General features: G+C 38.7%; 1 protein-coding gene across 1 annotated transcript in view; it reads left to right on the plus strand.

Annotated features, from left to right (window-relative positions):
* The first annotated feature begins 406 nt into the window (after positions 1-406).
* The window catches only part of LOC124285671 (Golgi apparatus protein 1-like), a 53,108-nt gene continuing 26,596 nt past the window's right edge, over positions 407-26,918 (plus strand). Inside the window, 13 exon segments of the mRNA XM_046721944.1 lie at positions 407-930; positions 5,753-5,785; positions 7,072-7,158; positions 8,669-8,890; positions 10,227-10,469; positions 11,387-11,567; positions 12,241-12,461; positions 14,073-14,194; positions 15,056-15,157; positions 19,276-19,411; positions 19,835-19,863; positions 24,003-24,156; positions 26,770-26,916. Coding sequence (XP_046577900.1) covers positions 424-930; positions 5,753-5,785; positions 7,072-7,158; positions 8,669-8,890; positions 10,227-10,469; positions 11,387-11,567; positions 12,241-12,461; positions 14,073-14,194; positions 15,056-15,157; positions 19,276-19,411; positions 19,835-19,863; positions 24,003-24,156; positions 26,770-26,916 — 2,184 coding nt within the window. The 5' untranslated portion in view covers positions 407-423.

The following is a 26,918-nucleotide window of genomic DNA, read 5'->3' on the forward strand; positions in this document are numbered from 1 at the left end:
AGTGATTTTTAAAAACAATCTCCTGAATTACGACGATTAAGTTTGACGATATAATTCATTTCGCGATTCGGCAAACACTCTTACACTTATTGACTTAGGAGAAAGCCCCAACTGTCCAACATATAAAGAAAGAAAGCACTTAGCACAATATATACGGTAGTCGACTTTGACATTTTTGTTTACTTCCGGGAAGGTAAGCTGGCAAACGGATATTCTTACACTTAAAATATAGTTCAAGACAATTATGCCATTTTGCGGTTTGCAGCAGGTTGCATTCGAAAATGTTTGGGTATAATATTGATCAGCATATTATCTGGCTGCTTTAGGAATGAAGTATGACGATTTATTTTCCCGTGTAAACTTTCCTTCTGGTGTGCATACATCAGCTTGCGCATTGGTTTCATATGTAGTTATTCAACCAAGATGGCGGCGTTCGGACGACGTGTCGCAAAGTTGTGTCTAACAATTTTACTTTTAAGTACATTTGTGTGTTCTCATGGACAAAAAATAGATGACAGTCTGAGCAACGATGGAAATGTCCACCGGGAAAAAAGAGCTGCAGTAGATAATAATTTTGGTGGCAATCGAAAACCGTATAGCAACAGTAACTTTGACGGGAAAATAAATCCGAAATTCCCTCAAAGAAATAATGGCGTTGGCAACAACCCACAAAACAACGAAGTGCCATACGTGAATAAACAACAACAACAAGTGAATCAGAAGCTCGGGGATGCCGTGCCAAGAAATTCAAACTTTCAATTAAATCCAAAACGTGGAAATGTGGACCAAATGCACAAACCGACACGTAAAGGATACCAGATCAAAATATCAGATTCAGAAGAGTGTGGAACAGAAGTCCGGAAATATTGTAGTCAGAACTTATGGGACAAGAACTTCATGGTTCTTGATTGTTTGCAGAATGATCTTAAGGTAATTAAAAAAGTCTGATAACTGGCAAAGCACCTAGCCATGTGCAAGGTGCAAGCTCTGATTCCCAGTCTTGATAAGGTTGCGATTATGTTCATGCTACAATTTCGTACATCCGAAATCATAACAGTATACATCAGGGTGTATATATGGTATATATATCAATGATGATTTTAACTGTTACTTTGCGAAAACAATGAGAATTGTGTTTTCTGGGTTCATCTGTTTGTGTTTTAGCTTGTGCAGAACTACAGTGTTTGTGTTTTAATTGTAACGTCCTGAGTATGTTTTGAAAGATTGACAGTAATAGTGTTATGACCAGACTGACAAAATGATTTGCATGCCTACGAAAAATCAATACAGGTTAAATCTGTGTGATGTATCCTGATTGGTCTGACAATTTCCCTTGGAGAAGCTGTGACAGTGTTGGTAACCCTTTTTAACGTCACTAAAGGGTATGCTTTCCAAAATCATTGATACTCATCAGACCCAGCATATCTGGATGACAACATATTTGGAGCATTTGATTAATATACTGACAGTTGTAGTACCTCTGTTCTATTTACATCTTTACAGTTTGAGGAGGAGGGCTAGTATCAGTCTTATAATCTGAACAGTTATCAAACTTGAAAATAACAGCATGTCAATTTTCCAGTGAATGGATGGTGAGGTAGCCTAGAGTACACATTGTGTTTGCTTATCACCTGGAATACCTGGGTTGGACTGTCCATGTGACTTCAGTATATAAAGCCTGATCCTAGAAGACATGTCAAACTTCAGGATTGTTTTGGTATTTTACAAATTTTAGTGGTTAATCATTTACCAGATAAAATCCTTACAACAAGAGCATTTATGCTTTTCTGAAGCACACAAACATATAAATAGCATTTGATGACCCATGGGCTTGATATTTGATCATGCTGATTTTGGTTTGCGTCATTAAATTCAGATAAGTTTCATTAATAGTTACTACTGATTCTGAACATGATACAGACAAAATGTCACATTTTATCTGTACAGTCCCATATCAGGATGTTTCAAAGAATTAATCAATGCTAATTACACAGATTTAATGGTCTGCCCACTCACAAACTGTTGCTTTCTATATAAGGTTTTCTTATTTGTTGGTTTTCTGATGACAGCAATGAATGTGTCTGTATAGCCTTTGGATATTTTATGCTCATGCTGTTGATCACTGGATTGTCTGGTCCAGGCTTGATTACAGACCGCCTCCATATAGCTGGAAATATGCTGAGTGCGACATTAACAACAAACTAACCAACCAGCCTTTGGATTTGTTATTCGGATGCCTGGAATCAACATGTTAATACAAGTAAAGACTTCTGTCTTACTAAGCCAAGCCAAACACACACACACACCTACACACCAAATATGTGTGTTTACGGTTTCCCGACCGACCCCCATCACAATATTACATAAATATGTGATTTTATGAAAAATATGCGTGTGCATTTAAAAAAAACATGTAAGAAAAAAGAAGAAGATAAACCCTCCCTACCAACCCTGTTTTATAATTTCATGTTACCCTAAACACACATTTTTTTGGGGGGGGGCTAAGATTAATTTTTGTAATTCAGTGATGTTTAAAACATGTGAAATGGTTTAGATAGACATAACAATATTAACATTTGGCAAGAAATTAACATCATAGGAAACAAGCTTGCTCCACATAGACATGACTTTTTTAGGAGACAAGAGGAACTAAGCTTGCTTGAAATAGACATGACAGGTGGCAGGAAACAAGTTTGTTCGAGGTGGCAGAAGACTAGACGTAATACTAGAAAACAAGCTTGTTCGAGATAGACATCATAGGAAACAAGTTTGCACAAGATAGACATGACTGTTGGAGACTAAACATAATTGTTCCCTTGAGACTAGATATTTTCTTAAAAGAAAGTAGGGGAACTTCATTTTTAATTTATGATTGAAACAATTGGGAGATATATCGAATCAATCAATATTTATATGATAATAATGAATGTTTTGAGAGTGCATCACCACTTGCACTTCCTTATGACCATAGTTGTTTGTACAGTACATGTAATTGCTCTTGAAAGATGGTTGGTGTATGACATGAAATTTACATGTGTACTATTTTCATTTTCAAACAAAGAAACAAGGCTAGAAACAAACACTAATAACTGTGCGATGCAAGATGATTGTCAAAATTAATTGTCTACAGTGATTTATCGACCGTCTTGAAAACCATCAAAATCAAGAATGACACCCCATGCACATCTATGGGGCTACTACATTGTGCACGTGCATCCCATGCATTGTGTTTTGAATGGTGATAAAGAGAAATAGTAGTGCATTGATAAGATGTCTTTGAAAAGTTTGTTAACAATAACATTTAGAGTTCTTATCCAAATTGAATGTTCAGTTTCCCCTACTTTTTTTTAAGAGTATATGATAGGAAACGAGCTTGCTCGAAACAGACATGGCAGGTGGCAGGAGACTAGACAATAGGAATGTAGCCTGCTCAAGATAGAAATGATAAGTAAGAAACTATCAGGAAGTTAGGGCTTGATAGATGGCAGGAGATTTGTAAGACCTGTAGCAACATTGACGACAAGAGTAGTCACTGTTCAGTAGGGCTGCAACGATTCGGCTCTGTTCATAGAAAATCGAATCTGACACCTTAGTTTTGATTTTTGATAACCATTATCACTATTTCGATTCGATATTTGAATACTTATTTAAATTACTTCCACACATAATTTTGACTCCAACTTGAGCAGTTTCAAGCGCTGAAGTAAGGGGAAACGTGATTGGTTGACATCGGTCAAATTATCCAATGAGAATTGCTGTTAGTAGACATCACCAAGTTGTCAATGGATTTCGTGCTAAAAAAGCCGACCTTGGGAGTTAAATGAAATCTGATGTTTTTCCTTGCAATGAAAAAGTTGTATGAAGAATCAAATCGAGGGTCCAATATCGGAAATCGAATCAAGGTCTGGGTGAATCATTGCAGCCCTAATGTTAGATCATATAGATAAACATGGTAGGTGCCTGGGCACTTGTCAGGGCTAGGTAGATCATGGCTGGAGATTAGTCAAGGCAAGGTAACCATTATAGGTGATAAGGCTAGTAAAACAATTCTTCTGAAACTTCTGTAAAGTGGTTGAATGTGATGAATGTTACTAAGGTCAGATGGTTTATTTCAATGTTTTATTTAAGAAAACAGATGAAAGTGATGAGGTATGTTGTGTCATGTTTTACCTATGTTTTCTGCCCTGAGATTACTAGTTCCAATTCCAGCCTTGTAGACAGTCATATTTCAACACCCTATAGAACACAGAGGTTGTCAGCTGGCTTGAAGTAGATCATCAACTTCTAAGGACTTTCTCAAGGAGAGTTACCCATGATGATCCGGGTTAAAATATTTCTTCAGTAACCCATGCTTGTCGTAAACAGCAACTAATGGGATTGGGTGGTCAGGCTCGCTGGCTTGGTTGATGCATGTCATCGTATCCTGATTGTGTTGATCACTTGATTGTCTGGTACAGACATGATTATTTACAGACCGACGCCATATCGATGGAATACTGCTGAGTGCAGCGTTAAACAACAAACAAACAAACAAAAGATAGATTATATTATGGATATTGTGAAAATAACAATAATTTTACTCTAAGTCTAAGGTACCTGTGAAGATCCAGGTTGGTCTTCAGCAACCATGCTTGTCGTAAGAAGCGACTGACAAGATCAGATAGTCAGACTCGCGGATATGTTTGTCATCGTATCCCTACTGCATAGATTAATGCTCATGCTGTTGATCACTGGATTGTCTGGTCGAGATTCGATTATTTACAGACTGCTGGCATGTAGCTGGAATATTGCTGAGTGCAGCGTAAAACTAAACTCACTCACTCACTCACCTGTTCAACATTAGGTATGAACACACATGATCAAGCCAGCTGACTGCCCTTACCAGGTTCACCCTGTTTTTAATTTAGTGGTTACAAATGTTTACTTCAATTTACTCTTTGCAACAGCTAGGTTTGGTGGTGGGTTAGCATGGGTAGGCGTAGTTACACAGGTATGATCAACCCACCAGGTAGATTCTGAATAGAACCTTGCCACACTTTCATAAAGGTGACTGTATCTGCTGTTTATTTATTATCCTGGTGAATAGTTAACATACTTGTTACAGACTGAATGCTGATCGTGTTAAACAAATAAAATATTTTTTAAATTTATGTCGAACGTTAGGAATTTTACTCAATTTCTATATAGTACATATAAAGGATGAGATTTTTCAAAGTATTTGCTTCTAAAAGCAGTTAATATATTTGTTATTCTGCAAATGTTGACCATGTGTTTTAATGGTTAGTTCAGCTTTCATTCTCATTTACAGGTTTGAAGGTGACAACACATCAATTTACACTTTTATTTTCATGAATAGCAAATGTAGCTTTGACCAAAGATTCTGCTGAAGGTGACAACAATATATGTTTGGTAGTGTCACTACACTGAATAATTATTTGAATTCTGTTAAAAATATATAGCCATTGAGGTAAGAATGTTAGTTAATTTAAGCATGTAGAGAGAAAATAGTACTCAAAGTCAAATGTATGTAAGTTGCTGACAATGCAATATATTGGATTTTTGTAATTATCTTCCCATGCTAACACCTGTTAACACTCTGAGAAGGACCTCAGGTGTGAATGTATTTCTTTGTTCATGTCAGATCTCGTAACCATGGAAACCCATGTTACTTTGAGAGAACTGATGTTTCTATTTACCTTGTCGTGTTTACCATGTGTGTTTGGAAATACATTTGAGTAATAATCAATTTCAGATGGACACAGAATTGAGCAAGCCATGCCAGCATGTAAGTACAGAGGAAGTAGATAGTCACCTGAGAAAGATATTTCTCTTCTTTTTTACATATATTTAATGATAAAAGTAACCATGACAATAGATTTTAAATGTTCTTGAATCTTTAGGACTTTTAACTGTTCATTTTGTCTTTCTTTGTAGCATGTTGGGGATTGCAGGTTAGACAAGTTAGAATAGGTCTCCACCAACCTGTGCTATTTGTGCGAAGTGACAAAATCTAATTGGGTGGTCTCGGTCCTGATGCACAAAGTGTTTGTAGCGCTACAACATTCATAAGCTTATGGTAGACTATTGAGTTTAAACAGGTCGTAACGTTATGAATGCTTGGATCGGGACCCAGGTCAGGAGCAGTGACTTGCCCTGATAGTGTGATGTACCTGGGCCTCGTTCCTCAAAGCGATCGTAGAGCTAAGATGATCGTAAACTCCCTTACTTTAACATAGACTTACAACTGTCGTAGCGCTACGATAGCTTTGAGGAATGGGGCCCTGGAGTGTAAGGAACAGTACTCACAACATCAATCACTAGTTTGTCAGGTCAAATTTGTTGTTACAGAAATATAGCCAATAGGTAGTGTTTCCTCCAGACTATTGTGGGGTGAAAAGCATTTTGAATGTTTACTATTGGGATAGCGATAGTCTGTTGCAACATACTATTGCGAAAAAGGGCACCAACTATTGGAGGAAACACAATACTATTGCAATGTTTTTTTTCTCCTTGAAGTGTCTCATTTGAAGTCATTTCCCAAATGACTGTATAGTTTATATAAAATAAAAACATGTTGAAGCAGTTTCAGTCTCTCTTAATAACTGACAAGAAACTTAAAACCCAGATCAAGTAAACAGTTAACAGATAACAGGGGTAGATAACTCAAAATCAAAGTGAACGAATCTGGTACTTCCTGTATTTTGCGCTGCACATTTATCAAAGGAAGTCAATTACTAAACTATCGATAGTCACACATGCTATCAATGCATCGATAGTTTTTCATTCTACCATCGATTAATTAACTCGACGATTGCAATCCATCCATCGATAGTTCGATGCATCGTTGCAGCCCTAATAGCCATAATGTGGCTGAAATATTGCTGAGTAGGGATTATTCAGCACAGCCTTTCAGGAAGGCGATTTTTAAAATGCTTTTTTGTATTCTGGTACATGTACATAGTTTCTGGTAACAGGTCAAAGGCAGGCTATCATTCTATGCCTTTGTGTCTCCACCATAAATTAACCACATATTGGCAGCATTTTCATTTTGTTTTACTTGCTTTTTGACAGTTCCTGTGGATGTACAAGCGGAATTTGACGAAGGATGAACGGTTTGAGCATGCTTCACAAGATGTTTGCAAGTCGGAACTGCAGACTGTGAGTTCTTGTCATCATTTATTTCATATCTATCTGCTTAATTTGTTTATATGAGTCACATTGCATTCTGTTTGGACTCTGTGTTACAGACCCGTGAAGATCCGGGGTAGAATAGGTCTTCAGCAACCCATTCTTGTCATAAAAGGCGACTATGCTTGTCGTAAAAGGCAACTAACGGGATCGGGTGGTCAGGCTCGCTGATTTGGTTGACACATGTCATCGGTTCCCAATTGCGCAGATCGATGCTCATGCTGTTGATCACTGGATTGTCTGGTCCAGGCTCCATTATTTACAGACCGCCGCCATATAGCTGGAATATTGCTGAGTGCGGCATAAAACTAAACTCACTCACTCACTCTGTGATTACATATGGGACCTAGTTATGTCAATTTTCAGAGGAAAATATCTGAATGGTTTGAGTCTTTGACTCATTTTGAAAAGTAACTTGAATTTGACCCAGGTTTTATCAGGTAATATATATTCTATCTTGTTGCATTGCTTTAAGTATACTGCCCATCAAAAGTTTAGACTTGCCTAAAGCACTCACTATATGTTATGTATAATATATGGTTACATAGAAGATGAATTTCTCCACTAACTTGGGGGAACTAACTGCAAACTTTATGCAGATGAAATGTATGAGGATCATGCATCAAATTGCTAAAAGGCATGTGCAAATATCGATCATGTGAACAGTGGCGTTTTGATGTAAAGTTTTGTTAAGAATTCGCCAATTTTCACTGATTTTCATCATTTACTGAACTCAAGGCAATAATCTTTTCAACGTTACAAATTTGTTTTACAATACATTAGTTCATGTGTGAACAGTACCTTTCAACTGAATGGAATATTTTGCAAAGTCAAGTTTAGAACAGTTGCCTGAAGTAAGTGGCTACATTTACACTAGTGAGTCTAAACCTTTGATGGGTAGTATATTAAAATGCACTCAACAAGCTTGTGATAGTGTTTCTGGTTTTTATTAAAGACAGTGTGAAACATTTCTGGATTATTTATATTTTCAAACAATTTTTGCTGTGACAATACAAAAACTTCTCAGTACTGGTTGTATTTTGAGGTGGCGAAACACATTTTCTGAATAGAGTGAGTTTAGTTTTATGCCACTTTTAGCAATATCCCAGCAATATCATGGTGAGGAACATCAGAAATGGGCCTATTGTACCCTGGTGACAGTGTACCTATGTGGGGAGTCAAACACAGATCTTGGCTTGACGAGCGATCGTTTTAACCACCGTCCCATTTATCTCTAGGCACTTTTTGTATTACCATAGATGCGAAATAAGATTCCAAGACTGTTATCAAGCAAGTGAATAACGAAATGTAGTGTCTATTACAATAAAGCAGTTGTCAGTCCATAGAAATTGTTTGTCTTGGTCATACCAGCTTCTAAATTTTGAGGTAAGTGATCTTTGAAAGACCTTGGAATGGTAATATTGGAATAAATGGCTTACTAACCATGTTACCATGGTAAATCCTTTCTGTTGTGTTCCAGATCAAGGAGTGTAGCGGCTTACAGAGAGGCAAGGGAACCATTATCTCCTGTCTGATTGAAAACTTTGATAACGTAACCTCATCATCTTGTCGCCAGTTCCTGAACAAAATGGCTACCATTGTGTTCAGCGACTATAGGCTCATCTACCACTTTGCCGAGGATTGTTATGATGATATCAGCAAGACTCGATGTGGCCGAAGTGAAGGTGATGAAGATGAAGCTGTGAGTTTGAGCCTTTCACCAAGTTTGGTGTTTTTTGTTGTTAAAAATTAAAAATTAAATTAAGTTAAAATTCAACCTGTGCTCATTTCTCCCATTCAAAGATCTGAGGACATGTCATTACTTCCTTTCAGAACAACCTTACACATGTTTCATGACCTTTAACGAATTAATTGACTAACAGGAAGTTGATATAAGCCAGTCACAGCAGATTTCTTGAGTTTTACTCTACAGGGCCTACATTTTCTGAAGAAATTGTGTTCAAAGGTTAAAATTAAAATTTCCAAAAAATTATTTACAAAACTGTTGTAAAATTGTCGCAGAAACTAGAAAGCTACCATACCTATCGTAACTCTGACAAAGCATGCAGTTGTGTTCGAGATCGAAAAAGTAGGATGTCTCCCAGTGACATCAACACAGATTTCTCACTGCTGGACAAGTAACACTTAATTCATGATTGGTGTCAGGTCAGTGTTATATAATCAGAAAGTAAAGTGTTACCACACTGGCAAGAAATGCTGATGGTTTTGTTACTTCATGTAGATTAATTATTTTCATGAAGTGCAAATATTAAAACAGAAGCATTGATACAAATGCAATACAGAAAATATGACAGCGAAACTTTGGGCTTCAGGAAATCTGTAATATTGAACTGGCTTGTCTAACGATTACACATATACATAGAGGAACTACTACCAGCTAGGGCACACCGTGAACATCCGGGTTAGAATTGTTTTCGTAAGAGGCGACTAACAGGATCAGGGTGCCGTTGTACAAAGCAATCTTAGCGCTAAGGTGATTGTAAATCCCATACTTTAACATAGAATTAAGGTAGCCTTAGCGCTAAGGTTGTATTGTACAACGGCACTCAGGTCAGGTAATCAGGCTCACTGACTTGGTTGACACGTCATCGTATCCCGATTGCGTAGATCGATGCTCATGACCCTAATTGCCAGTGCACATAGTCCACTGTCTAACCCATTCAGTCCAACAGGAGTACAAGAATGTGTACTTTACTGAGAAAATGTAATCCCAAATGTAACATGTTACACTGAAGTGAGAGATATGACGATAGTTTACAGTTGTACATCCTGCCTTTCAAAATGCATTATGTTAAAATTTGACTGGTTGCTTTCAGGTTTTTACTTTCTTGATCTCATAAGGGACACAGTTCTACAGAGTATGCACACAGTTTAATATTTATCCTTTAACAAAAGCAAAAAGTATTGACGCAGAATCTTAACTAAACAAACATAAGATGCTTATATCAGAAACAGGCCTTCTGCCACTACGGTGCAATTGTCACGCCATTGATGTTTGTCTTTTTATTTCCTGTCAGCTTCACACTCAGGGACGTACATTGTCCTGTCTGGCTGAGAAGATGACCAACCTGTCTGGCAAGTGTAAGGTCCAGGTATTGAGAACATATGAACTTCAGTCAGACGACTACCACCTCGACCGACCTCTCTACTATGCCTGTAGAGAAGACAGGGAGCATCTGTGTCCTACTGTAACTGCTGGAGGGGGCAAAGTGTTCAACTGTCTGTACAAGCATGTTGCCGATAAATCCATGAGCCATGAGGTAGGCTTTTAGATAGTCAGACCTTGAATTTGTTGAGGACAAATCTGTACCATTTCTGAAACTGCAGGAACTACTTATTTCTAAGTATTACATGGTATTCCATTATTTAAGCTTATATGTGCTAGTGGTTGTCTGATTAATTGAAATAATCGAAGATTGGTCAAAATGACTAAACGACCAAGCAATCGCTCATGTTTTCTCATAATCAAACTCAAACAATTTTGGAACACTTATATTTTTCACAAGGTTGGTTTTGTCTGTTACATTTCATAAGCACTACAAGCTCGTTCTAAGTCATGATTGAAGTTATCTTAAAGACTTCAGGAAATGTATGTTCCAAACATACTAGTCACCCTTTAAAGATGTGAAATTTGCAAATAACACATGAAAGAACTACATGTTTTTTTCTTTCTTTCTTTTTTTTTGTGCATTAAGAAACAACCAGGAATATTTGATAAATGACACTAACCAATTATCTTCGATGATTGATCGGTTGTAATGAACCAATCATCAATTATGAGATTTTAACCAATTCCGAACACTAGTATGTGGCCTTGGTCTACATTGATAGAAAGAGTAAATATGCACAAGCTTGATTAAAAATTCCAATGTTGGCATTACCTATATTTGCAGCCCAAAGAAACTGCATTTAGTGGCCACTGTAAGTGATACTATAGCGTCATTATATTGAAGGATATTCATAAATCTTATAATTCGCCTTGGCAGATTCCTTCAGCAGATATTAAAAAATGGTCAGATGTCATTGTCCTGAGATTGAAAATGCACCGAAATCTTTGTGGTTGCACAACTGGGACCTTGTTCTGCATGTTTTTTGTTATTTTAATTTGATCCTCGTTGAGGGGAGTTCTACGCTACAGTTGACATGGACCAGGAACTAATTAGCAGATTTGTTTCAGTGTCGTGAGAAGATCGAGCTTAGGCAGAAACTGATTTCCCAGGATGTGAAAATGGACAAGAGCTTTTACAAGGCATGCAAGAATGACATTGAAAAGAATGACTGCTTGGCTGGATCGAGTACACATGGGGACACCAAACGTGCTTCGGTGCTGCTTTGTCTAGAAAATGCAGCCAAAACAGGTATGTAGCTTTTCTTTCTCCATATACAGTACTGCTAGTGTTTCTAAGCACCATATCTGTCCTTGTTGTTTAAGTTTCATCAAATTGGTAAATATTAGGGCTGCAACGAATACACTATGTGGTGAATATGATATGTATCATGAATCTTGGGTAACGAATACGAATAATTATTCACGAATACAATATAGTAGTTAAGTGATTTATTTACAATATGGAACGCCCATGTTGACAGTTTTGATTTGTCACAGCAATAACCAGTGATCTCATGACACTCAAATTTGGTATGTAATAGTTATAGTCGACAGTACTATGTGCGGCCTTGGCAAACTAACGTGACTTGCGCTACTGCATTGCTAGTACATATTCAATCCATGCATATCTCACTTTCCAAAAGTACGCAAGGGTTCACGTAAAACATGCTCCCTTACAAAAATCGTAAATATTCATTAATATTCGGTTCTGGTGACCACGAATAACGAATTGAATTCATGAAGGGCTACGGTTCGATTCATACGGTTCGAATATGCAAGTGAATTGTTACAGCCTTAGTAAATATTCAGTTCAGACTTTCTTCCCACACTAACTTGTTATGCTGCTCAAAGCATTGTTAAATCATGCTTACACACAAACACAATGAACCTCTATCCATGTTACCCTTGACCGTCTGCTCCAGGTAAAAAGCTGAAGGGCAAGTGTGTGGCCCAGATGGAGGATGTGCGGAAGATGCTGATGGAGGACTACAGGCTGTCCCCCGTCCTTGTTGCCAGGTGTGGCGATGAGATCAAGGCCTACTGCAATGACAAGGACATCGGAGGAGAAACTCTCCACTGTCTTATGGCTTTGGCTAAAGAAGTCACAGATAAGCCCAAGATCACACCAGCTTGCACAAGAGAGGTATTGTCCATTACTGCTGATATTTTCTTTTGTAAATTGTATGAGGAAGATTTGTGCAGCAATGCATGATATCCATTAGTGTGAGTGAGTATGGGTTAACGTGGTTTTTCACAATATTTCAGCAATATCCAGTAATGGGCTTCATAACATTGTACCCATGTGGAGATTCTAAAGTGGGTTTTCAGCACGACGAGCAGATGCTTTAACCATATAGGCTATGCAATGGGATGGGGTAACCTCGTGGTTAAAGCGTTCGCTCGTCACACCAAAGACCCAGGTTTGATTCCACACATTTACAATGTGTGAAGCCCATTTCTGGTGTCCCCTGCCAAGATATTGCTGAAATATTGCTAAAAGCAGCATAAAACTAAACTCACTCACTCACCCAATGCAATTAGATTTATGTAGATTTGGACCACATATTATTTATCTCATTATTTACTTTATTCCAAGACCCAGTTTAGTGGTCATACTTTTTTTTATATGATTACAAGTGTATTTTTGTGTGGATTTGGTCAAACTACAGAAGTATTAAAAAGGGGGAAGGGGGATTTGAATTTCAACTTCTGTAATGAAGAACATGACGTTTCAGAGTATATCCTTTCTCCTTCATGCAAGCTAGGAAGCAGATAGCTACATATGTTACAGCAGCAATGCAGGAATATCTTTCTTGATATTTTACACAATTATTGCTCTTTTGATATATTTAAAGTACATTTCAAAGTTATCACTTTGATTTTGTATTCGGATTGTAATTGCTTCAAATCCTTTATAACTTTCATCATATTCAAATATTCATGTTAATTATTAGCATGCATTAGTGAAGCACATTTTATTCAAGTGACAGTGTTGGTTGAATTATTTAATTCACAAAATTAAACAAGACTCCAGACTTCCTTTCAGTCAGGACCTTATGTATAATTCGACCTGTGAAGATCGGGGTTAGAATTGGTCTTCAGTAACCGAAGCTTGTTGTAAGAGGCAACTGACAGGATCAGATGGTCAGACCTGCTTTGGTTGATACAAGTCATCGGTTCCCAATTGCTGTTGGTCACTGGCAGTGTCCACGCAGAAAAGGTCCAAATACTTTTTGTAAAAATTCCAATCAAGTGACAATAAGTTACTACTGAGTTTGCTACTAGCTGGGTTATGGTATTATTTGCAATTCAATTATTGTAACAATGATGATCATGATACACAATACAATAACACTATTAATAATAATATTTTAGTGTCTAGTACTCCCATTTTGTTGTCCAGGGCGCCGCTATACTAAGCAACATTAGTGCTACGACAGTCGTAAGTCTGTTAAGGTATGGGAATTACGGTCACCTCAGCGCTAAGAGCGCTTTGTACACCGGCACCCAGGACCCCTGAAAATTAAGAGTATGAGTCCCAGGGACCCTGAAATACAGGACTCAAGGTAAATCCCTGCGCTGGATTGTCTGGTCCAGACTCAATTATTTGCTGACTGCCGCCATATAGCTGGAATATTGCTGAGTGCAGCGTAAAACGAAACTCACTCACTCACTCATTATGTATAATTCCCCTCAGCATGTTGCCTATCCTGTTGTTAGCATTTAAGCATCTGTTGTGATGTATGTTTTTTAGCTTGAAGACCTGCTGCGAGAGGCAGATGTGGGTTCTGACATCAAGATAGATGGTGCTCTACAGCGAGCTTGTCAGTCAGTGGTTGACAAACTCTGCGATGATGTCCAACCAGGAGATGGGGGGTAAGGAAAGTTCAGGCAATTGGAGTTTCTTCATAATGTAAGGAACCCGTGAAGATCCAGGTTGGTCTTGTCATAAGAGGCGACTGACATGATCAGGTGGTCGGGCTCGCTGACTTGGTTGACACATGTCATCATATCCCAATTGTGTGGATCAATGCTCATGCTGTTGATCACTGGATCACATTTTCTGACTGTCATATACCATAATATTCTGAGCCACACACACCACTAAATTAGATAGAGGACATCTTTTGTCAAAAGAACATTTGGAGGGGGTAGACACCGTTTTCCTTATCTTACCAGTCCACAGCTCATTTCAGATTTGTTGCAGTGTTAGTGAGTGGGAGTAACTATGGGAACATAACAACTAGTCCATCTCGATTGTTATTTGTCTTAGACCGTGGCTGTCCATGACTGTATGGATGATTTGTTTCTTAATTATTCTATGTTACTGCCTCATCATCAATCAGTATTATTCATTTGATATAACGTTGGGTGCTGAGGTCTTGGATGGGTGACTGTATTTGGCAGCTTGACTCCTGAGAGTTTCTAGGACTTCAGTCCTACCCGACAATGAAGCACATGTGATGCATGTGGTTTCACCTGAGGCAAGTGAGTTTGTTCAAAATTGCCTCATTTCACCCAGCAGAAAATGGGTACCCAGGGGGATAAGTCATGTGACTAGTACCCTTCTAGCGCCTCACAGGCAGCTTGGGTTATCCGGGGTAATAATGAGATTGTTATGCAGCACTTTGTGCAACCTCAATGGATTGAAAATAGGGCATAACCAATGCACTTATTATTAATATTATTATAATATTTTGACGCTGTTGATCATAATTCAATGTCTGTGTTTGTCAGTGTCATCAACTGTTTGATGGAGAATATTGACAGTGACGATATGACTGATGTCTGTGAAGAAAGGCTGCTGGAGATACAGTTCTTTATTGTGAGAGACTTCAGGTATGTACAAGCTCCTCTTCTCCATCTTCCCTAACTCTGTGAGTCAGTCAGTTCCACCCAGAACCCTGTGATCAGGAAATAGACAGGGACAGAGTTGTTTCCCTTGAGTGTGGCAGAATCCTCTGTTCATAGGTGTGAATCAGTATGTGAGTCGGTCAACTCCATTTGGAACCCTGTGATCTGGAAATTGGTAGTGAGAGAGTTGTTTCCCTTTAATGTGGCCACATCCTCTCATTATGGGTTTAACCGAATCCGTGGTGTAGTGGTTAGAGCGTCCGCCCGGAGAGCGGAAGGTCGTGGGTTCGATCCCCGGCCGCGTCATACCAAAAGACTTAAAATAGGGTACTTGTTGGTCCCTGCCTGGCGCTCGGCATTAAGGGGTACAACAAGGACTGGTCGGCTCAGAGTCAGTATAATGTGTCTGAGTGGGGTATTTCTGCTTCACTGCGGCATGGTATCTCAGTGGGCTAGCACTATAAAACCAGCTTAAGTCTGGGCTAGTACAAGCAGCCGCACATACACATACACACGCATTCAGGTCGTCATATGAGCAAAATATTCTCAAGCACGACGTAAAACCCAATTTCACCTCACCTCACCTCATTATGGGTTTGAATCTCAGATTCCCCTGATTATGGAAGTGGTTAAGATCTGCATCACTTGGCTTTCCTCCCATCAGTCGGGCAGTGGGGTAACCCAGTGGTTAAAGCATTCACTTGTCATGCCGAAGACCCGGGTTTGATTCCCCACATGGGTACAATATGTGAAGCCTATTTCTGGTGTCCGATGCCGCGATATTGCTGGAATATTGCTAGAAGCTGTGTAAAGCTTTAATCACTCACTCACTCACACATCAATGATGGACCTGAAACATGGTTCATTCATGAGAAACAAATTAAATAGAGATTACATGGCCACAGTTACTGTTGTGTAGGGCAGAACTTGACTCCAAGACTTCTAGGAAACACGAACTGTACCTATAACTAGGCCCAAGGTGTGCCAGCCTGCCATCATTGGGGTAGCATATTTGTTGCCATTACATAGCTGGAATATTGCTGGAATATTGCATTCCATTGCCTTAACAACCATCCACATTCTTCCTTGTGGAGTGAACATCCTTATTTTAACAAACCCATTCCCAGTGAAATTGAACAGATTATATAGTCACTGAATGAACAAATGGGTCAATAATGTTTCTTTTTACTACAGATAAACCTGTTTGGCCTTTACAGAACCATAAAAACTGGGCCCTCATTCCAGAAAGCAATTGTAGCTCTATGACTGTCCTTAGTCTGTGTTGAAGTTCAGGACTTAGGAGCATCTCAGTGCTAAGATTGCTGTCTGAGACGAGGTCCTGAAATGTATTCTTGGTCTGATCTATCGATAACCACTGTTGCAGGTCATTGTCACAGATATATGAAAGTTGCAGTATCTTAGTGTTCCCATTGCACCAGTACTGTTTCAGTCATATGGCAAGGGGCACTGGGATAGCTTAGTAGTAATAGCATTTCTGCATCATGCAAAAGATATGGGTTCAATTTCCCCACATGGGCACAATGACGTGTGAATGCCCTATTTCTGGGGTGTCATTCCCATCATGCAAAAGATATGGGTTCAATTGCTGAAATATGGCTTAAAGCGTTAAGTAAAAACCCAACTCAACCTCTCACTCACTCACTCACTCACTCACTATATGGCTGTAGGTATTCTTTTCATGATATGCATAAATGTTCTTATGACTCAAAACTCATATTTATATGAACTTAACACATGGACCATAGGCCCAAGTGAACATTTGCTATGGCATGTTTGTCTGTTTGGAGGACACATTTCCTTTCCCAAAATGATGCACCAGAGAAGTGGATGCAATTGATCTGTCCATTGCTTCCACTGAGGCTGGTCTTTTAGGACATGCAAGAGTAGTGAGAGAATCAAGGGGTTGAAGTGTAGCTTGTGACACCATCGGCTTACGTAAATATTTTGTGAAATCCATTCTTGGTTTGGTAGTGAGTAGCCATTACCGTCATCATATTAGAACTTCTTTTCACAAGAACATGTGAATATCCGCGTTAGAATTGACTACCTTGACATATGTCATCTTACCCCAACTGTGTAGATCGATGCTCATGATGTTGATCACTGGATTTTCTGATCCAGACCTGATTATTTACAGACAGCTGCCATATAGCTGGAATATTGCTGAGTGCAGCGTTAACAAACAAACTAGAGTGTTGTTGAAACTAAACTTACTCACTCACTCACACTTAGTACTTACCGAGATACCAAGTATATATCCTCGCCGAGGTACCAGGGTTTGATTCCCCACATGGGTACAGTGAATGAAGCCCATTTCTGGTGTCCCCTGCCGTGATATTGCTGGAATATTGCTAAAAGCAGCGTAAAACCCAACTCACTCACTCGGAAAGCTTCTCCATCAAGAAAGGTGAGCAACAGAGCCCTATTAGAGCTACTACTATTTGCAAGCCTACCAAGAGTAATAATTACGATCCTAAGAATATGAGGGCTCTCTGCTCATGGCACAAATTGCTCTTACCTTTTCTGGCACTTATATCCAAAGCATGGAATCCTAGATCTATAGAATGCTTCTTTCATAGACACATGGTAGAATTTTATGATTTTCAGATTGTATGTCGTTGCTTTTATTTTGATCTTTTTTCTTTTGTGATGGGATAGTGACTCATGAAAGTGAAAATAACATGAAACTGAAATTAATATGAAACTAAACTTGTTATAACTGATATCTTCCTGCTTTGAAGAACTATTTTAAATATTTATTTAATTAAATTTCACTGTAATATAATGATGTGATGGAGCTTTATAGATGGGAATGACGCTGGCCTAACCACAGGTCTTTCACTCACTGGTGTCTGGTAAACATTTGTCTTCATTTACTGGTTTTGGAATTTGGCAACACGGGTCTTGCAGTTGTGTGGGTAAAATTAATACTTTGGGGCTGTAATCCTTGCACTTAAATTGGCACCAATCAGGTTTCTGTCTAAAACACAACTTAATTGTTAACTACTAGTTCCTTTCCTGGGTGTCTCCACATGCTCCAAAAGAATGCTGTTTGACATTGCTTCTGTAGACCGCATTTGCTTTGCTGATTTTATCTTTGATGTCAAACATCTGGGAGATCTGAACCTGCCAGCTCAGGGCGACTTTGTATTTTAGCCTAGGGATCTATTCAGATGTACTGGGTCTCTGCCGCTCAGCTCTCCTTACCAATCTCATTAGAATCAGATCTTGTCCCCCAAGGGATCCTTCGGAGTGCAGCAATTTCAGGTCACCTCCGTGAAAAGTTGCGTCGGATGAAACCTGAGAGAAATATGATCGCTCAACCAATGTGAAGGATGCAATAAGATATCACCTTCTGAAATTCTTTTGCCTCATTTCTTCACTGCAAATTCTTATTTTAATGAAAGAAAATTCAAAGAAAACATGTGGTCCAATTGCGTAGATCGATGCTCATGCTGTTGATCACTGGATTGTCTGGTCCAGACTTGATTATTTACAGACTGTTGCCATGTAGCTGGAATATTGCTGAGTGCGATATTAAACAGCGACCCAACCAACCCAAAAATCCATTCACTTTCGAGAACCAGAACTCAGATGCATTGTTCTCAATGTTTTGCTGGTTCAGATGAGAATTTAGAAACTTTGTCTGCTGATCGGCTGAGTTGGAAGCCATCTGATGCAGTCTTCTGTTGAGGTGTATTCTCTGATGTATCATGCAGGGTGACATCTGTTGAGGTGTATTCTCTGATGTATCATGCAGGGTGACAGATCAGATTTTAATGAGATTGCTGTTTATACTAACACCACAGTTTGCAGACCCTCTCTCTGTGCTAAAAGCTCTTCAAACTTCTCCCAACTAGCATTTAGCGTCATTTTCAGTGGAGTTTTTGCTGAGGCTTATCAACCATGTTAACATGCCTTAACAATTTCGGGTTTTTTCTAACCTGTGGCTGAGGAAAAAGAGTCATTCTAAAGATTAATTTCAATGTAAGTTTGCATCTAAAGGGGCATAAACATGGATGTTGAAAATGAGTGTTTTGTGTGATGGGTTTTTAACAATGGTATATTCTGTTGACTTGCAGACTAGATACCCATTTGTACAAATCGTGTAGGACAGATGCAAAGACAATATGTAAAGCTGGGGATGACTGGTTCGACCCTCATTCCAAGCTACCAGCTAAAGACCCTTTTATTCTGCCATGCCTCCATCAATCGCAGGTGAGGCGCTTGCTCAGATCTCCGTCAAGACAGAGAGGGGACAAGGGGCTCGCACATCCGTCACTAGATGCAAACTGCTCTTTAACCAAGTTACACATATGAAATAGCGTTTTCCAAGCCAAGTAATGTGATCTGCTGTCATGACTGAAACCTTTTTTACGCTTCAGCAGTGTTCGAAATTGAAGGGGGTTCAGGGGTCCTGGTATTTGAATATAGGGACTTCATTTGTAACAATGTTTACAAGGACCCTTTAACTTTCAGGCTTAGTTTCGAACACTGTTTAGTAGTATAGATAACAGTGGACTAAAATGGAAAGCAGTTTTTGTCTAGTTTCAAAAGTGTTGCTCACTGTTTCTGTAGAACACTCTACCTTTCCTATTCCTGTCGGGGTAAATATGCCCAAAACTTGTTCATCTTTTGCAGCCATCAGAACCAAATTCTGATTCCAATCTGTAGGTGTTGTCAAGGCTGAGTGTTCTCTAGAAGCCCCTTCTCCTGTTTTGGCAACTAGCATGGTTATTCTTGTCCTCATGATACTTTGGTTTCGTCGAATGTGCAGTTTGAAGTATTTATTTTATGTGCACAGTGTTCTGTAGATGTGCCTCCTCAGGGAATCCTCTTCATCTTCGTAGTGCATTACTAGACTTGTAGCATGCAACATGACTGTCTTGCCAGACCCATTTTGGAAAGTATTGCATGGCATGTGGCTGTCTAACTGTCTAACACGGTCCGTGCATGGATTGGAAACATTTACTGCTGACTCAGTTACTAATTATTACAAGCACCGTATGTAGACCTTGATTATTCAGTGAGGTATACATGTACAAACTGTACGTATAGATTGGAAATTTGTTGTCATTAGATTTTAGTGTGAAATTTGTAAGGTATGGATGAAGGTATGGTAACAATATGGATGAGGTCATAGTGTTATGAAGAAGTCATAGTGTTAAGAGGTCATAGTGTTATGATGAAAACAGTTTTATTATAAAGTCGTGTTATGATGAAAACAGTGTTATGATGAAAACAGTGTTATGAAGAAGTCATAGTGTTATGATGAGGTCAGTGTTATGATGAAGGCTTAGTGTTAGGATGAAGGCTTAGTGTTAAGAGGTCATAGTGTTATGATGAAAACAGTTTATGATGAAGTTGTGTTATGATGAAAACAGTGTTATGAAGAAGTCATGTGTTATGATGAGGTCAGTGTTATGATGAAGGCTTAGTGTTATGATGAAGGCATAGTGTTAAGAGGTCATAGTGTTATGATGAAAACAGTGTTATGATGAAAACAGTGTTATGAAGAAGTCATAGTGTTATGATGAAGGCATAGTGTTATGATGAAGGCATAGTGTTAAGAGGTCATAGTGTTATGATGAAAACAGTTTTATGATGAAGTCGTGTTATGATGAAAACAGTGTTATGGTGAAGTCATAATGTTATAATGAAGTCATGGTTTTACAAGGTCTTTCTTTATTGTGGTTTATAGTGTTATAATGAGGTTCTATTGTTATTAGAAGATTATGATGTTATACAATCAAGATAAGGTCATAGTGTTGTAACAAGATTAAAGTGTTATGATGTGATTAATGTTACAATGATATCATGTGTGTGTTATAATGAGATCATTGTTTTATGGGTACAATGTGTGAAGTGAATATCTTGTGTCTTCCAATCATGATGTTGCTGATATGTCACTAAAAGCAGGACAAAACTATCTTCAAAGTGGGCAGATAATTAGTATTATGATACAGTCATGTTATTTAGACTGCGATCTTGGATGGTGCTGTGATGTAATCATGGTGTCATGAGATTATATTGTTATCAAGAGGTCATGGTCATGGTGTTATCATAAACAGAAGAAAATGTTATCACAGCCTGTCATCTTAGTTCTCTGATGTAGCCAAAGTGTATTAAAGAACCGCCAGACTTTTTAAATTAAAACCAGTTCAGTACTTTGGTAATCTAGTGTTAGTGTAATACTTGTGTATTTGCTAAACTTATAATTATGTATTTGAGCATGTTTGTAAACGCTAGGTACACTTGTCACTCGTCATTTGTTTATCAGTGAACATGTGCCTGGTAGTCTTTGCTAGGACTGACAAATGCATCGTTCATACAGTTTTCGACTCGGTACCAAGGATTCAGGGATTGCAACTGGTTCTCACCAACCTTAGGTGTTTGTTTCTCACCAACCATTTTAGCGTGATGTTTGAATATTGCTGTAAAACCAAACTCAGTCAGTCAGTCAGAGTCAGAAATAATCCAGCTGTAGGATGGTAGGCTGTAAATGATCAATAATCAATAATCAAGTTCCAGATAGTTCACTGATGTTATTGATCTGCAGAATAGGGATGCATCAATCCATGAAGACAGTGAGTCTCGCCACCCGATGCTGTTAGTCGCATCCTCCAACAAGCGTTGGATGCTGAGCTACTAATTAATCATTTTGGGGCTACCTCGGAGACTTGCTTGCATTCCTACCACAATGACATTACTGTAAATGTCGGGTGGTTGGATGGCCTATTGGTTAAAATGTTCCCTTGCCAGGCCGAAGACCTAGTTTAGGGGCAGGAAGCCTAACGGGTAAAGGGTCCGCTGGTCACGCTGAAGATCCGGTTTCGATTCTCCACATGGGTACAATGCGTGAAACCCATTTCTTGTGTTCCTCGTCATGATATTGCTGGACTATTGCTAAAAGTAAAAGCGGCATAAAACCATACTCACTCACTCACTCAATGTCTGAATCCCATTTCTCGTGATATCGCTGAAATATTGCCAAGAGTGGCATAATCACTTTATGTAAGTGACAGATGTGTCTGTCCAAAATTGGATTATTTAAGTACTGGCATCATACAGCTGGAATATCTCTGAGAGTGTCACACAACAAACACACAACAATACTAAACCTTCCCTAGAGTGTAAAGGCATGGATGTAAGACACTAAACAGCCGTTTTTGTCCTGAGTCAGCAGTATTTTTTCTGAGGCATGTTTTCTGAGACAGTTTGAGCATTAAGTACTATGCACGAGTAGGAACCAAAGTGTGATGACGGAGAAGTCATTTCATTATTTGTGATTTCTGTTCTTGACACCCTTTTAAGCACAGCACACTTCCAGAGGGAGCGACCCGCAGCAGGCTTGGTGACATTCTCGTTAGCATCGCCGCTCTAATTCCACAATCACTGTGGACGATAGTGAAATCCGAAACATTATATCTCCAAGACAGTATAGAAGCAAGACGCTTTTCTTTGCCTTTCTGACAGCAGGGCAATATATGATTTCTAATTGATAATATATATTACCCCAAATGGCAAATTAAAATTTTGAAAACCAGTGGCCATATTATAACCCCGCGACATCAGTATGTGGGTGGTAATAAGAAACAGAAGTTGATAAAACAAAATTAGCATTTCAATATATTTTCCTCAAAATGCTCAAGAACTATGACATTGTTTACTATGCAGTTTTATTTCTGATGTACAAAAATTGTCTTTTAGTCAAGAAGCTCTTTGGGAGTTCCAAATGTTGTAGGGAAAATATTATATGTGAAACTGGCCACTCAAGGTTATCAATTGCCTTGTTAAAGATGATGAAGAGGAGGAGGATAAAGTGTCCTTGAACATATCATTACATATCATTGCTCTGCTGTCAGTTTGGTCAAGGGCTGATGCGACTTGGCGAGGCAGCTTGCAGCAGTGTGATAATATATAACCAGCTATATTTAGCCAGTTAACCTAATCCCAGAAAGTCCAATCCATCTCGATGCCCATCCTTGATAATCTCCAGGGTATATGTTACGATAAATCTCCACTAGTACCCTGGATGCATCTATGGCTCGGCCTTGATAATTTTATTACCTTCCTTTGCTGCGTCCACATTCTCACAGTAGCCAATCAGCTAAACCGCCGTTACAACCGAGCTTGCCAGTGTCAACAAAGATAGCTGTCGCATCTGCGAAGGTTTGTTCGTAGTGCGACTCAGATTTTGGGGGAAATATTACGGACAAATTGACGGATCTGAAACCTTAAAAATATGTGCAAGAACTCTTTCAACCTCTTTCAGAGTACCTCTTCAACAATTATGTTGTCAAGTTTAATTGGTTAGATAAAAGAAGCGAAAGTGAGTTGTGATTGGTACGCTCAACTTCCCAGCGTAGAATCCTGATTGAATAAAAAGCCAGCCAAGGGAGGTAATAAAATCGGGCTGAGCCATAGAGGCATCCAGGGTATATAATAGAGAGTTATCGTAACGTAACTGGAGATTATCGAGGATGTCAGATGCCAGACGTAACCCAAAGCAGGATCGAAGTTCCCAGTAGATGCAGCGTAACCAGCTTGCTTGTCATCAAGTGCAAGGATGCCAAGTTGTCAGGTGATAGAACTAGCAATGACTAGAACTTGATATCGCTAGACCATGATATCACTAGAACTCGATATCATTTGAACATGATATCACTAGACCATGATATCACCAGAACTCGATATCATTTGAACATGATATCACTAGAACATGATATCACAGCCCAGACTCTGTAGCTCCATCACCTTGCTTCGTTACCCTATATATCTTTCCCCTTTTCCATTTGTGTCCCGCTAGACTTGATAATCAGATGTTCAGGAGATGCCGTCAGTTCGCAAAGGATCTCTGTAAAACGACTGGTAACTGGCATGAACAATCACCCGAGGAGGCTGGTAAAGTTCTTGCCTGTCTGTATCAACACTTCCGGAAACCTAAACAGGATGAGAAGAAGGTTTGGAACCCTCATGAGCCTATTCTGTTGCACAGACCATACTTAAGTTGGAGAGATTTCATATGGAATTTGCTCTTTGATTCAGAAACACAAAAAGCCATATACACCTGGGAAAACATTACATAAATCAGGCAGATGTTAGGGTTCTATCCTGTGTTAACTTTCAGATAAAACATATTTATTTTTGTGTCTGAAGTGACATGCCAGGACTCATTCTGAAAACCAAAAATGTGTTTAACTGGTAGTAGTGTACCATAGGTAACCAACAACATTAAAATACTGTCTGCTTTTTTGCAGCATATATAATATGATTCATTGTTTGTGACCATCTTGGGAAACAAAGTGGTTTTGTACAGCGTTTTTGGTGATGTAGACATTTAATAAAAAGAGATCAGTGGTTTTGTAGATCTTTTCATGTGGCACAAAGACAATCATGAAATCAATGGATCCATGACGCTCGGCTTTTCCCAGGTTTATATATCTCATTTCATATTTTGCCATATTGTGGAGATATTTTTCTGTAAAACTTCTGATTTGATGAAAAAAAGTTTATCGTTTTGATCACTGAAACAAATCTTAAATCAATATGATTCATATATATCAGGGGTGGAAATAACCCATTGCCCGACGTCCGAGTCCAGTGTTTTTTTTCTGTCGGGCAAGCAAATTTTTATATCATACTGTACCGGTGTCCAGTTGACTTTCCAATGTTTATTATGTTGTTTATTTAAAAAATCAGCAAGAAAACGGTTGGTATAGTGGGAAAATAATCAGGGCAAGTGACTTTACATGTGCCACTGTACCGGAGTACACTAGCAATTTTAAACTTATTTCCACCCCTGTATATAAGAACAATTTGCTTGAAATTTGAGCTGGACTTGTTTATCTCGACTTAAGTATATTCTGTGTGGCTTTTGTGCCTGACCATCACTTTACAAAGGGTTATATGGTGTGGGAACTGTCAGTTTCTGACCCTACATCAAACTGTGGTTTGCTTCTCTGGTAGAAGGAGTTTATGATTACTCCTCACACTGTCACATTCATTGTTTTCTAGTTCAAGAGGTGTCAAATTTTATATTTTTATATTCAGTCTGGATTAACAATGTTCAGTTTTGTGAAAACACTCGATATTGACCTAGAGTTATGTGCACGGAAATGGATCCATATTTTAAAGTTCATCAATGTTCTTAGTGAGTCTTGCTTTTGATTTGAAAATATATTTTGTGTATAAGAGACCTGCCATTATATTTTATTGTGGAGGGTCCTTTGATATGTTAGGACAAAATGTATTTTGGGTTTTTCATTTTAGAAGAGTTTTACAGTTATTTTCTATACTGTTTTTACAAGACAGCTGCTAATGCTTTTCTTTGTAAAACCGTTAATAGGATTTTTTTTCTTGGCGTTTCTTTGACAAAATATTCTTTATGCAATCACAGGCCTCATTCATACTGAATACTGAATGGCAGGTCCTTATGATGTCAGAAAAACAAAACTTGGATAAAGTTTGTTATTGATTGCAAAAGTAGTTCTCCTGGAACTGTTTATGAAATTTCCAACATCAAGTTTTCTACCAAGTGTTGAAATCCTCCTTCAAAAAGTGGGGCGGTGGGGTAGCCTAATGGTTAAAGCGTTGGCTCATCACGCCGAAGACCCGGGTTCGAATCCCCACATGGGCACAATGTGCGAAGCCCATTTCTGGTGTCCCCCGGCGTGATATTGCTGGAATATTGCTAAAAGCGGCGTAAAACCAAACTCAGTCAGTCCTTCAAAAAGTCAAAATATCATATGTTGCTCTTTTCTTATACCGTTTTATTTGGATTTACAGAAAGTGTACACTTTTTGATCTGTTATGGTGTAAGTATGAAGTCCGAAACATGTACATGTATTTGGTAAAATTTGACACCTCATGTTAATAGTGTAGTTTGATTAGAAGTTTGTTTTTCTTCAGAGTTTATCCGATGTGGACCTGAATCTCGGGAACCAACAGATGAGATTCACACTGGATTGTTTCTGAGATCTTCATTTGTAGCATATAGATTAGACCCTTTGTTGTAGTGGTCTATAGATTAGACCCTTTGTTGTAGTGGTCTTAGTCGTGTCTGTATTGTTTGTAGTTGTCAGCGTAGTTAATTGATTGTGAATATTGGTGTCATATATTCGTAATATAACTGTTTTGTGCTTTTGTGTAGAGTTTGAATATATATTTGGAAAGTGTCTGAGATTTGTAGATGCATATTTCTTATAGTTCATGAATGAAAATCATATCTAAGTTGATAGTTGATATTAACCGTCATCATTGTTAACCTGTTAATATCGGACCTTTCACCTGAAAATCATATAACATTTGGGACTTACTAGAGTCTTACTGTGTAAATTCATTATTATCTTAGCTGAGCAAACAAAGAATTGTCTTGTAATAACTTGAACATGTTCCTGCCTGCCTTGAATACAGAAATGTTCTAGAAAAGTAAGAACTTTAATGGCTTCACATTTTGACATGATATTGGAGTCTGGTGTTGAGACAAATGTTGTTGATGTCAAGATGAAAGGTCTGATTGTATGACTTGGTTGTATTGACTGGCAAGTGTTGTAATGGTGTGTTGGCTGTGGCAGGTGTCGCGGGCATGTAAGCAGGAGATCAAGAGGGTGATGAAGTCCTATGCCCTCAGCGTGGAGCTCAATCCACAGGTGCAGGCCAAGTGCCTGTCTGACCTTGGCAGCCACTGCTCCAGCAACAAGGAGGACACCGCTGTAGGCGCGGT

Source organism: Haliotis rubra, unplaced genomic scaffold (genome assembly GCF_003918875.1).
Source record: "Haliotis rubra isolate DU_JTF1 unplaced genomic scaffold, ASM391887v1 Scf366, whole genome shotgun sequence".
NCBI lineage: Eukaryota > Metazoa > Mollusca > Gastropoda > Lepetellida > Haliotidae > Haliotis > Haliotis rubra.